The sequence below is a fragment of the Scylla paramamosain genome, chromosome 28, assembly GCF_035594125.1.
Source record: "Scylla paramamosain isolate STU-SP2022 chromosome 28, ASM3559412v1, whole genome shotgun sequence".
NCBI lineage: Eukaryota > Metazoa > Arthropoda > Malacostraca > Decapoda > Portunidae > Scylla > Scylla paramamosain.
The window spans coordinates 12,511,854-12,526,801 of NC_087178.1; the positions used below are offsets into that span (position 1 = coordinate 12,511,854).

A 14,948-nucleotide genomic window follows, 5' to 3' on the forward strand; every position below is an offset into this window, starting at 1 on the left:
GCGCGTTTATAGATGAAAATATGAACTGGAAATATCAAATTAACTCTGTTGTGACTAAACTGTCTTGGATTTGTGGTATTTTATATAGAATAAGAAACAAATTTAAATAAGAAGCATTTATCATCATTTATTACATTCTCTGTTATCCTCATTTGATATATTGTGTATCAATATAGACGTGCACATAGCCCTCCTTTCTTAGAAAATTGCAGATAGCTCAAAATAAAATATTTAGGTGTATTTCCTACATGAACAAATTCAATTCTACACATAATCTAATTTCTATACACAAACTTCTTAATTTCGGAAATATTTATAAATACCTTCTATTACTATTTATCTATAAATGCCTTACACATTTACAAGGAACTCAACCTTTCCAAATGGTACACACATCACACAACACTCGCAGCAATAATGTTAACCTTACTTGTCTTCAGTTCAGGACAATACTTTTTAGGAATAGTGCGTTTTGCTGAGGACCTCATAATTAGGATTCTCTGCCATTAGAAATAAAGAACCTTGTAAACAGTGGCTATTTGCCTGGATTTAAAAATCACTTAGAAAATATATTTACATTGCAAAATAATAAAAGTCTATAAAGTATTAAAGGCTATTTCAGTATAAGAGTAATTAATTTATATACTTATTCTATTTTTTTATATGAATATTTCCTTTTGTACTGTCATCAATTATTGCTGCAATTATTATTATTATTATTGCTTATTGTTATTATTAGTTTTATCATTATTGAAAAAGCAAAAGAGATTCAAACTGGAAAACCTCAAGGACGAAGAGAAGAAGCAAGCACTGCGGCAACTGGTAACATTACGAAAACCAACCGAACTGGAATTGGAAGAAATGAACATAGAAGAACAATGGAATAAATTCAAGAACACTGTGTATGGGGCAGCTGAGGAGATAGTTGGTATTAAAATCAAATATGGAACCAAAAAGAAAAGTACTGCATGGTGGATTTATGATGTTAAGGAAGCAGTCAAAGAAAAAACGAGATCTTTCAGAAAATGGATGAAAACAAGAAACATTGAAGATAGAGAAGATTACGTAGATAAACGAAACAGTGCAGAAGCAACCAAAAGAGCAGCCAAGGAGGACATGTGGATCAAGATTGGTCAAGATCTAGAGAGAGACGTAGAAGGAACAAGAAAATTATTGTATAGCATGGCTAAGAACTATAGGAAAGGAAATAACGAATCAACATATGCAATAATGAACAAAACAGGAGAACTACTAACAAAACCACAGGAAATTGAAGAAAGATGGAGAGAATACTTCCAAGAACTTCTAAATGTGGAGGATGTGGAAGTGGATGAAGAGCGGAATCTAGATATACAGGAAGAACAAGGAGAGAACCCAAATGAGATCAGTATAGAGGAAGTGAAGGAGGCACTAAAGAAGATGAGAAGCGGCAAAGCCCCAGGGGACGACGAGCTCCCTATATAGCTATTTAAAGCTGCTGGGGAAGAATGTGTAGAGTGGATGAAGTACATTTTCAGTAATGCGTGGAAAGAGGAGAAAGTGCCCCATGACTGGCACAAAGCAATAGTATGTCCAATATATAAGAAAGCCAGTAAAACAGATTGTGCAAATTATAGAGATATATCCCTGTTATCTCATGTTGGAAAATTGTATGAAGGAATAGTTGAGAAAAGATTAAGAACCTGTGTCGAGGAGAAACTAGGAATATGGCAGTATGGTTTCAGGCCCAATAGGAGCACGACAGATCTAGTGTTCACTTTAAAGATGATAATGGAGAAGAGTTGGGAGTGGAGCATTGATAAATATGTGGCTTTTATAGATCTGGAAAAAGCCTTTGATAGAATTAGAAGAGATTGCTTGTGGAGAGTCTTACAACATCAAGACTACGGCATAAACTCTAAACTGATACGAGTAATTAAGAGTATATATAAGAACACGGAGAGCAAAGTCAAGAACAGAGAGCTGGAGAGTGAATGGTTTAGCATTAAGACAGGAGTGAGACAAGGGGGAGTGCTCTCTCCTTTGCTATTCATTATATACATGGACAGATGCCTGAAGGAAGTGTGTGTAAGGAAGGATAAAGAGATCATGCTGGCCTATGCAGACGATGTCGCTGTCGTGACAGGAAGCCAACAAGATCTTCAAGAGGCCATGACAAGATGGAATGATGTCTTAAATAGGGAAGGAATGAGAATGAACAAACAAAAAACAGAAATAATGAAAGTTGGCAGAATAAAGGAGGAATGTAATATTTACATAGAAAACGTTAAACTGAAGCAGACCGACAAATTTTGTTATCTGGGAGTACTTTTCGACGAGGAAAACAGACAGAATATAGAAATTTTAAATAGAATACAGAAGTACAATGCAAATGTCAGCGCATTGTATCCCATACTTAAAGATAAGAATATTCCAACAAAAGCTAAAACCATAATATTTACAACAATACTAAGACCAGTACTTCTATATGGGTCAGAAACTTGGACACTGACAACAAGAACATCTTCACAAATACAAGCAGCAGAAATGAGAGTTCTGAGAATGATCCGAGGTGTGACCAGACTTGATAGAATTAGAAATGAAGAAACCAGAGAGAGATTAGGGATAACATCTGTACTGAAGATAATTGAAAAGAACAAATTGAGATGGTATGGACATGTCCGAAGAATGGAAGATACAAGATACGCAAGGAAGTTTCTGGAATGGGTTCCTCTAGGCAGGAGGCCGGTGGGACGACCTAGGAAGCGATGGATGCAGGGAGTTGAAGAAGCTACTGAACGAAGAGGAAGAAATCTACAAGAAATAACCAGAGATGAGGATTTCATGGATAGAGACCTTTGGAGAAGATTCGTAGAGGCCGGACACTGACAGGCATTGCCTACCTTGCGTCTGGTGAGAAAAATCATTATTGCTATCAACAATCTATGCTATCAGATTATCATTATTCGTTATTATTATAGCTATCAGTATATTGTTGTTATGTTATTGTTATTATTATTATTATTGTGATAACTATTACTATTGCAAATTAGTTTTTTTTCATTTTTGGGTTAGGTTGCGACCTTAAATAGGTATAAAAAAAAAAGTATGTCGGGAATCTCCGCTTTGTTTGTTAAATAATGGCAATAAACATAAACTTACTTAGTTATTTACTTACAAACACACACACACACACACACACACACACACACACACACACACACACACACACACACACACATACATGCTCAGTTTGATAGTGAAGACTGACATCACCGAGGTGCGTGACCAACACGTGTTGATACCGAGCATGGAATGAATTGTGAAAGTGACTAAGGGTTTATCTTACGAGTCATCAGAAAAGTAGCCAGGTGACAAATCCTTTTTGCGCAATGAATTCACATTATACCTATTCTCATCTTGAAATAATCTTAGAGACCGAGTGTCACCTGACAGAAAGGCGTGGCTATCTGTGTTCATGACTCTTAAAAACATTGATTCTGACATGCAAATGTAAATAAATGTGGAATAAAAGTGAAGCAAATAGAATCAAACAAGTTTTTAGATATTCCTTTCTTTTGAACACGAAATCTCATAAAATCTGTCGCCACAGTGCAGAAGCTAAACTAATTTCTTACCTCGCCGACAGAAAGCGACGTTACACTAATTGAATAATTTGCCTCCAGAGAGTAGTGCAGTCGATAAACTTGTTCTAAAGTTTGCTTATAGGTAGCGGTTTTGTCTATTTCAACAACATTTACTGCAATTACTAGGTAACGGAAATACCTCTCAGATGTCTAAACACACACACACACACACACACACACCAAGACCATCAGAGTGTTACATTCCACCCGAGATCAAGGTCACCGTGCGAGGAAGAGCGAACCAGGGGAAGTTGTCATGCATTGCCTACGTACATAATATCTGAGTGGATCGCTTATCTTGTGCCCACTTGTTGACGTGATCGCCGTTAGCAAGTGGGTACGAGATAAGCGATAACATTTACTAAAATCAAGTGGGTGAGTGGTGTTTATTACCAGTGTTTATTGCTATTAACCTTACAGGTGTTTGAATAAATAAATAATGATACAGAAAAATCTATAAAAGAGTTGTTTTTTTACCCAAAGGTTTCAGAGTCGACAACAAGGATAATGCTTGGACAACATTTACCGCCAGGACTAATATGCTGAGCGATACACATACAACTGATTGATGAAATGTAGATAACATACAACCAATGATAAGAATTAGGAAAATAGAGTCAGGTGTGATATGAGAAAAATTACCCAAACATAAACTCAGGAGTACAACAACACTTAACAACATCGTCTTAAGAATTGTTTTTAAAAAGCTCTGGTCACGCTTTTGAGAACTTTATCCGCAGTTTCTTCTATCACATAAAACCATGACAAAATACTCCATTTGCAGATTAATTCCAACCTATCGAGAGAGGTATTGTGTTGTTGCAATGGCAACCAAAGTAGGAGAAAACTCGTGAATTTTTTTTTTTTTTTATCTTAAACTGAGAGACTGTGGATATTTTCAAAGCGGAGATGATCATTCATCGCCTTGTAAACTGAACCGCGGCCAGTGAAGATGGAAAAACACCACCTGACGAACATTTACACGGTTTTGTGGAAGCAAAGAACAGGGTGAAGCTGTTCATAATATGTAACAATATTAGGAAGTTAAAGTATGTGGAAGTCAACAGAATACTTGACACCATAGACATAAATAAAGATAGAATATTTATGGTCACACTACACCGCCAAATGTGGCAAACACGGAGAAAAAAAGTGTGTGTGTGTGTGTGTGTGTGTGTGTGTGTGTATGTGTGACGCGCACACACACGCACACACACAACTTCAATCAACAAAGATTTTTTTTTTTCCAGAGACAGAAATAACGTTTGACACCCCAAACTGGAACAAGATCAAGAAAAAATAAAAAAAAAAGAAAATTTACGAGCTTGAGATCCGTGACGTGCGAGAGTAAACACTTGTTCGTTTTGGAAAACCTTCACATCAGTAACCTGAGAAGCAAGCCACTGAACGTTATTGTCACCTTGTCACCAGGTCCCAATGAACGTGCTTTCGTGCATACATTTCATACCACATTACAAACATGAATTAAAGCATATATGAATGTTTGTGTCATAACCGTTCAATAATACAGTACGCTGATCATTCTGGCGTAAGGATGGAAGGTAAGTATTGCATCTTAGACAATGAATGTAGTCACCTAATGACCCTGCGAGGCTCAATTTTTCTTGCCACGGGTCGTTGTGATTCCATCTCTCTTGCTCTAAACACAACACACAAAGCTTCTCCACAAAGTGGAGAACAGAAGGTAACAACGCATCATCTTGCCTCTGGCAGGGAAAGTGTCACCGGGATGTACGAGTATATACTGTTCCCTCTCCGCACTTGCGTGCCCCAGTGACTCCTTCGCCGCCAACTCGACATGAAGGCTGCCATGGCCAAAGCAACACTGAACACAGGAACTCCTTCAGAGGCTCATCAACACTGCATATAGGATGGTCGTGTAGTATTATCTGTAAAATCACCAAGGGGCTTTAGAAGATGCATAATATGAATATTATTAGGATGTAAGGCACGGATACAAAATTATCACTGAGGTGCAAGAGAAAAAAATGGAAACTGGAAATTCAATAGTACTTAGGTGAGGCATATGAAATATAGCCAAATTCACCTGTAGAGGAGGTCACACTGCAATGGGTACATCATAATTACTTTACAACATAAGATTATGAAAAACTGCAGTAAAACACACACACACACACACACACACACACACGCATACATATATATATATATATATATATATATATATATATATATATATATATATATATATATATATATATATATATATATATATATATATATATATATATATATATATATATATATATATATATATATATATATATATATATATATATATATATACGAGTATATATATATATATATATATATATATATATATATATATATATATATATATATATATATATATATATATATATATATATATATATATATATATATATATATATATATATATATATATATATATATATATATATATATATATATATATATATATATATATATATATATATATATATATATATATATATATATATATATATATATATATATATATATATATATATATATATATATATATATATATATATATATATATATATATATATATATATATATATATATATATATATATATATATATATATATATATATATATATATAGTGGAATTAGTAGTGATGTTACTAAATTTCCGGATGACACAAAGATTAATTAGGTCAGAATCGGATGCCATCGTCTTGCAGGTAGATTTAGATAGGATGAATGAATGGACGGACAGATGACAAATGCAATTTAATATCAACAAATGCAAAGTACTTAGCGTAGGTAGAGGAAACCCACACAATAGGTATACATTAAACAACCAAACTCTGGTGGGTACAGGGTACGAGAAAGATTTAGGAGTTATAGTTAGCTCTGAACTCCGCCTAGGAAAGCAATGCATAGAGGCCAGAAACAGGGCAAATAGGGTACTAGGATTCATTTTTAGGAGTGTTAAAAGTAGAAGGCCCTAAGTAATATTAAAGTTATACTTGGCGCTGGTCAGACCTCATCTAGACAACGCTGCGCAGTTCTGGTCCCCACATTACAAGAAAGATATAGGTCTTTTAGAATCAGTACAGAGGAGAATGACTAAAAGGATACAAGGGATGAGGAGTATTCCTTACGAGGCGAGACTGAAGCTGTTAAATTTACATTCTTTATAGAGACGTAGGTTAAGAGGAGACCTGATATAAGTCTTTAAGTGGTATAAGGGTTATAACAAGGGTGATGTAAGCAAAATTCTTAGGATCAGCAGATAGAACACGAAATAACGGGTTCAAGCTTGAAAAATGTAGGTTTAGGTAGGAGACAGGAAGAAATTGGTTCTCAAATAGAGTGGTAGATGAGTGGAACGGACTCAGTAATCATGTTGTTAGTGCTAGAACATTAAGGAGCTTTAAGAGAAGATTAGACGGGTTTATGGATGGGGATAATAGATGGATGGAAATAGGTAGGTATATTTCATACAGGGAGTGCCATGTGCAGCTTCCCTTATTTCTTATGTTCTTATGTTCTTATGTTCTTCCACTCAGGTGTTCATCCTCATTTACGAGATAGTGTATGTACACAAAGGTGTTCATCCTCATTTACGAGATGGTGTATGTACACAAGTGTTCCGGCCCAACGGCCCAGCGGGATACAGCTGTGAGTGCTTCCCGTGTTAGTGATAAAACGCACCTTCAACTTGTCTTTTTTTTTTTTTAACAGCATGCAACAAGCTGTACGTTACTTTTCTTTTTCGTATCAAACACTTTTGTTAGATACATATTAATTTTCGCAAAAAAAAAAATAAATAAATAAATATATATGCAAATTAATAAATAAAACAAAAAAAAAACAATACCACGTTATTTTGGAAGGAGTTATTGTCTCCTCCCTTATTATGGAGTGCAGAGAACTGCTTACATATATACTTGCTGCCTGAAAATCTGATCTTTTTAGTTAACGCAGCAGCAAAGCAGAAGGGAAACAGTGGAACAGGAAGATTCAACAAAGATCACACCGTTACTAAGTCTTTGAAATATAATCATTCTCACTTACAACAGGGAAATAATTTTGTTAAACTTTTTTTTTTATGTACAGTGTTGTGATGAGTAAGTGTTGCTATTGTGTTTTTATACATATAGAATTCTCCATTACTTTAATTTGATTTTCTTGCATGTGGATCTCCCAGATTATTAACTGCAAGTGAATTCTTCAAATAACTGGTCATATTACGATCTGCGTCTTTTGGCGCTCATGATCTAATCCAGTTTAATTTCTAGCATTTCATGTGATGATTGGCCATGAAAATCTCTACGCTTTACCGATAAAATGATATCTCTCCATCGTAAGTCCACCTGATGCAGCCATTGGCCGAACAAGCAGGCATAATGGCAAAATGTTGAGGTGTATGGATGTTGGGCTTATCAGTAGCTGAACAATGTTCTCGGCTTCCGAGAAGGGGTGGAGCTTAGCAGCTTCACTTGTGACGTCAAGGTCACACGCCTCTTATTCTTCCTCCAAGAGGAAGATGGTTTTGATTTTACTTGCCATCCTGAATCCTGACGCTTCTCCCATTGGAACATAAAACACGACTTTTTAATGCCCCGAGGGATATCCAAGAAGTTAAATCCCTCATGAATGTGTACAAGATAAAAATCGGAATTCCTGGATTAAGCTTAAGTAAGGAAATTAAAGCGTAATGATAGCAAGCTTGCTGTCAACAGGATACTGTTAAGGAACATGGCCATTATGTACATGAGTGTGCCATTGATATTGTATGGTGTGAGTAGTAGGAAGACAGGATGTGGTGATGAGGTATGGAGTGGTGATGAATGTTAGGAAAATATAGATTGCGATGGTATGGACACGTCAGAAGAGATGACAGCCATATAATGTACTCAGCAATGTTAAACAGCGGTCAATGGGAAGACATCGACGCGATACGGTCTACGACCAAAAAAAAAAAAAAAAAAACTCACAAGATGTACAACTTAGTCAGCGAAATTATAGTAATGATGTAGATAACCAGGTGACCTGATGATGATAACCAAGGTATCAAGGATAAAAAAAAACTGACATCTTTCTAAAATCCTGCATCTCCCTCACTGCTCTAAGTTACTTCATGGGGCTCAAACGTACAAATATATACTTCACAAACTTTAATACTGGAATCAAGAACAATTGGAGTCCATAGTATTTTAAGACAGAAAAGATAGCTTGCTGGAGGAAAAGCTCCCTTCACCATGACTGCCACCCTCAATCCTCACTCACTCTACATTTCTTTCAAAATAACAATAAATATAGATGCCTTTCACAAGCTTATGTCATGCAAAGTGTGGGTTGGTGAAATGACATTATTAATGTCAAGTTGTATTCCAATCATTCCCTTCCATTCTCAATGACAGATGCTGCCTCAGTGCTTGCATAGCTTGGTAAAGGAGTGAGGAGAGGGCCTGATGCTTAGCCGTCAGATTTCTTCCAGTCCCTGATGGAAGAACCCCTTACTCCTTCAACCTTGCTACATTGCCCTTCCTATAACCCTTACCTGCACCCAGAAACCTGTATGGAAAGAGAACTGTGTCTGTGCATGTGAGTGTTAATTTCTTATTGCAATGAAACATGACTGAGGAGCGAGAAGAGGGTCAAGTTTTAGTAGCCGTCATATTCTTCAGTACCAGAGGGTACAAACTCCTTACTCCTTCAGTCCTGCTACATAGCATTCCTAGAACTATGATCTGCACTGGTGATTGTGTGTGCATGTGTGTGTATGTTTATGTGAGCAGGACCAGAGTGGCAGTCTTCAAGCACAATGACTTAACACAGCTGTTATGCAACTTTCATCATAACTACCGTAAGCCTCCCTCAAAGTACTTTGTCCATAGTTGTCTTCCATACAATTTTTAGAGGTCATTTATTAAATTTCTGAGTTTTACAAAATCAGAATCAAAATTGATAGAGCTAAACAAAGCCAAGCTAAGATTGAAACATCCAGTAGCAGTCCCATTACTAGACCAACAATCTAAGTGGAGAGCTGCCCAAGACTAAATGTTATACATTTTCTCGGATTTCTCTGTGCACAACAGGATAGGTGCCAGAAATCACGAGGAGAGTTTGATCTTAAAAAAGAATTTGTCATTTTCTACTGATGAATGAATTCTTGGTTAGTTAGAGAAAAGCCTTGCCATGATTCTGGGCAAAAATATAAAGTGTATGAGACTCAGGTGATGGAAGGCTCACGTACCTTTTGTGGGCCACCTCTCTATCTGTGTGTTGCCTTTGTTATATTATGTTTTAATAATTTCTTTATCACGTTCTTCATCATCAGTGTTTCGTATAGCTATCCTTGTCATAACTAAGGTTTGAGTTGTCTGTAATCGGCCGTATCTCATCAGTCTTTAATGTGAAAATTAAGTGTTAATTTATTTATATATTTGTCTTTTACTTTTTTTTAATCGTCTTAAGTACAAAAAAAATCTGATTTACGCAGTTAAGATAATGTGCGTTTATATATATATATATATATATATATATATATATATATATATATATATATATATATATATATATATATATATATATATATATATATATATATATATATATATTTTATTTTATTTTTTTTTCTTTTTTTTTTCTTTTTTTCTATTAATTTCCTCTAAATTAGAAAAGAAAAATATATAAGCTACACAGACTGTTCAGAAAGTGTGTTTATTTATTAGATCATTATCTTTTTACTGATATCCTTTAACGTTTGTTTATGAAAGTGACGAAATATGACAAAACCAACGAACTGTTATGATTCATAGATACGGTTGTTCTTGTTTTTTTTTTTCTTAATGTTATTAGGACATTATTGTGAATTATAGAATGTCGGAGAGAGAGAGAGAGAGAGAGAGAGAGAGAGAGAGAGAGAGAGAGAGAGAGAGAGAGAGAGAGAGAGAGAGAGAGAGAGAGAGAGAGAGAGAGAGAGAGAGAGAGAGAGAGAGAGTTGTTGCTATAAATGACTCTGTGTTTTCAATATGTGGAGATTTATCTGCATTCTGATTACACTATGGTGTTCACGAGAGTTTTTCTACGTAATGAAATAATATATTTCATTATCAACTAATTAACTGTTGAAAATAGCGAACATAAGACAAACATTTTAATTTTTTTTTTTTTTAACATCACAGTTCAAATCGTTGTAATACCAGTTTCATTTTTGATTTCTCAAATTTTTACAATACATCTCAATTTTACAGTCACTAATGAGTCTGATAGTGTCAACCAAAACTGGCTATCCCGTAAATGAAGTGAGTTATGGCATATAATAGAGAAACATTTCTCACTCGAGTATACATAGTGTGGGTTGACGCGAATGCTAGCCAGAGAACGGTGCAGCCAAACAGATACGAGCCTAGAAACCCGCTTAGGCGACAAGAATCTAGTTTAAGTGAACGGACTGCAGTGATGCTGTTTCAATTCACCATATAGGGTGTTTTGGATGCGTTATAGCGTTTTGGTATCTAAGAAGCTCAAAAACACTCAAAAGACACATTTTTGGTCATGATGTTCTGTTTCTCTGTATAGAATGCTTTTAGTGCGTTTTAGCATTTTGGTACCTAATAAGCTCAAAAACACTGAAAACACACGTTTTTGGTAATATATATATATATATATATATATATATATATATATATATATATATATATATATATATATATATATATATATATATATATATATATATATATATATATATTTTTTTTTTTTCTATTTCTCCATATCGATACGTTTTAAGCGTTTTAGCGTTCTGTTAAAAATAAGCTCAAAAATACTCAAATGACACTTTTTTTTTTTTTTATGATGCTGTTCTGTTTCTTCATATACAATACATTTCAAGCGTTTAGCGTTTTGGTATCTATCAAGTAGAAAACATTCAAGATCCGTTTTTGGTAATGTTGTTGTTTCTTCATATAGGGTGTTTTGGTATCTAACAAGCTCAAAAACACTCAAAAGACACGATTTTGGTAATGTTGTTTTGTTTTCCCATATAGGGTGCCTTACATGGATTTTAGCGTTTTGGTGCCTAAATCGCTCAAAAACACCCAAATGACAAGTTTGTAGCAATGATGTTCCTTTCCGCCATATTGGGTGCTTTGTATGCCTTTTAGCGCTTGGTACCTAATAGGCTCAAAAATGCTCAAAAGACGCGTTTTTGATAATGATGTTATGTTTCTTCATATGATTTTTACTGTTTTAGTACCTAAGAAGCTCAACAGAGTCAATAGACTCAATAAACTCGTTTTTAGTGGTTGTGGTATGTTTCTTCATTTAGGGTGCTTTTAATGCATTTTAGCGTTTTGGTAACTAATAAGCTCAAAAAACACGTAAAAGACACGTTTTTGGTAATGTTCTGTTTTTTTTCATATATATTGTACATTTCATGCGTTTTAGCGTTTTGGTACCTATCAAAACGAAAACACTCAAAAGATACGTTTAAGGTAATGTTTTGTTTTCCCGTATAGGGTGCATATCATGCATTTTAGCGTTTTGGTGCCTAAAATGCTCAAAAACACCTAAATGAGACGTTTCTAGTAATGTCGTTTCTTTTCACCATATAGAGTGTTTTGCACCAATTGCTCTAGATCGTGGAAGATAGCAAAGTTGAAGGTTAGTTCACCAGGATGGTCAGTGAAGGGAGAGGAAAGTCAAAGTTGGTGGTGAACACTGAAGTCTCCAAGAATGGAAATCTCCATAAAAGGAAAGAGAGTTAAAATGTGCTCCACTTTGGAAGTTAAGCAGTCAAAGAATTTCTTATAGTCAGAGGAGTTAGGTGAGAGGCATACAGCACAGATAAATTTAGTTTAAGACTGACTCTGTAGTCGTAGGCAGATGGTGGAAAACTCGAAAGATTCAAGAGCGTGGGCACGAGAGCAGGTTAAGTCGTTGCGCACATAAACGCAACATCCAGCTTTGGAAAATGGAAAATGAGGATAGAGAAAGTATGAGGGAACAGTAAAGGGGCTACTGTTGTTTGCCTCAGATATCTGTGTTTCAGTGAAGAAAAGAAGATGAGGCTTAATAAAGGAGTTGGTGTTCAGTGGTGTTTCAGTTAGTGATTCAGTGAGGAAAAGAAGATGAGGTTTAGTAAAGGAGTGGTGTTCTACAGATTGAAAATTAGATCTAAGACTGCGAATGTTGCAGAAATTAATGAAAAAAAAGTTGAGGGGGATGTCAGGACACTTAGGGTAGATACCAGAAGAGCAGTCCGACCTGGAGACGTTTGTGGTTCCCTCCCCAGATGGTGTCTCCGAGGCTGGTGTAGTTGTCATGATAATTTTGAATTTTGAGTGAATGGTGTGTGTGTAATTAGGTGCTTGTAGTTTTGTGTGAAGGAAGAGAGTTGTCTTTAGAGGGCAGGCTGTGACTCAACCCCTTGTATTGTGAGACACAAAGGGAAACATTCAGCGAGGTCACAATTGGGTTTAATGATGAGTTCACAGCACCTCCTGATCCATTGCTTTAGACCTCACTGGGAGTAATTATTGTTTCGGCAGGTGCCTATTGCCTCCTCCAGTTATACCACATACAAGTATTCACGGTGTCTTTCACAACCACTCATCGTAATAGTTGCCACATATATTGCCATTTCTGTTCTGGATTTTGATTATACCTTGCTTATATAATATTGGCAAATTTTGATTCCCGTGTTGCGATGATTTCTTACATATGTCCATTGTGGAAAAAATTATATATGACTGGAAGAAATTATGAACTATAGCCAAAACAGACGGGTGAAGATCCTTTACACTTTCAAAATGTATTGAGATTGGAATAAGTTATAATGTGGATTTATCGTTTTTTGCCTGGATGTTCAGTTGGAATAGTCATTTTCTGGTTAATGAATACTTATATAACTTTTTAGAGCTGCGTTTATGGCATACCCCATTCATACACATGGCCTATCACTCGGTACTTTGAACTGAGTAACGAGAGTGGAGTAGCAGTACTTGGTGAATAGAAAGACTTGGCAGCTCTACCGTAACTAATAAATAGTGAGAACCTGGGTTTCAACAGATTAACAACAACGTTAATTTTCTATATTTAGAAGTAAACTTACAATAACTTCTTTTAAGAGATAAAGTAGACCAAACGTTTATTGTAGCCTAAGAAACACCAAAGAAAAGATGAAATACATAAGACAAAGGAAGAATATGAGTTGACTTCTCCAAACCGTAGCTTGCTTATTGGCCGCCATAGATGCCCTTCACCCGAAGGTTTTGAGGATCAAATGGAGGCTTCAAATGAAGGGACGCAGGGAGCCGTTTACCCATAACCTCAAGCTGCCACGTGCCGCTGCTTAAGAATTCCTTAGTGACACGGCCACCCTCAGGCCGTCGCACATAACCATATGCGATTGCACGGCCCAGACTGAAGGCATATTCAGCTCGACGGACGTAGCCCAGCACCTCACCGTCTCGCACGATGGCCTCCAGCCCCCATAGCGGCCGCGATCCGTCTTCCAGCGTCAGTGTCACTAACTTTTTGGAAATTCCCTCCTTTCGTTGACACTCTAGAGCAGCGCGGCCCTTGAAGTTAGTCTGTGTATTCAGCTTACAGGTAAAAGCGAGGCCAGCCTCTAGGGGTGTGTCGTCGGGACGGACGTCGCCATGCCAGTGGCGGTAACCCTTCTCGCAAGACAGGGAGTCAATGGCACGGAAACCAGCATTGGTAATGCCCCATGATTTGCCGACGTCCATCAGCGAGCGATAGACAGCCAGGGCGGAGTCGCGTGGCACGTGTAGCTCCCATCCTGCAGAACGAAACTGTCAGCGACTGTCCTCTGCACCACCTCCTTCCCACTCCATGAACTGAGACATCCTTATTACATTCAGCATCAACTTACTAGAAACAATAAATAAATAGATAAAAACTCACCGAGTTCTCCCACAAAAGAGAGTCTCAGGGCGCGAAGGGAGTGACCAGCCAGAGTTATAGTCTTGTGAGAGGAGAAAGGGAAGGAAGAGTCTGCAAGGTCTTCGTGCGTCAGCTGCTGCAGGATGTCCCGGCTATGTGGTCCCTGTACGGAAATCAGAGCTAGGTCTTCCGTGCGGTCTTCCAGATCCACGAGCCATCCTTGACTCCTTGCCTCCTTCAAGATGTGCTTCGCGCAGTAACGACCGGTACTTCCTCCAGTCGTGATGTAAAACCCGCGACCCTCGAAGGAAGGGTCACATGCTGTCCCTTCACCGCCCTCACACACACTCTGTTGACAAGTACGTTATGAAATTTTACCAGTTGTTCTTAAACATCAGCATAAACCT

At 36.7% G+C, this 14,948-nt stretch overlaps 1 protein-coding gene across 5 annotated transcripts in view; it reads right to left on the reverse strand.

Moving 5' to 3' along the window:
- Nucleotides 1-13,710: 13,710 nt before the first annotated feature.
- The window catches only part of LOC135114920 (sarcosine dehydrogenase, mitochondrial-like), a 50,700-nt gene continuing 49,462 nt past the window's right edge, over nt 13,711-14,948 (reverse strand). For all 5 annotated transcript variants that reach the window (XM_064031188.1, XM_064031187.1, XM_064031186.1 and 2 more), the window contains exons 12-13: nt 14,563-14,890; nt 13,711-14,437 (exon numbers count right to left, since the gene is read on the reverse strand). In XM_064031188.1, coding sequence (XP_063887258.1) covers nt 13,869-14,437; nt 14,563-14,890 — 897 coding nt within the window. In that variant the 3' untranslated portion in view covers nt 13,711-13,868. The remainder of the gene's footprint in view (nt 14,438-14,562; nt 14,891-14,948) is intronic.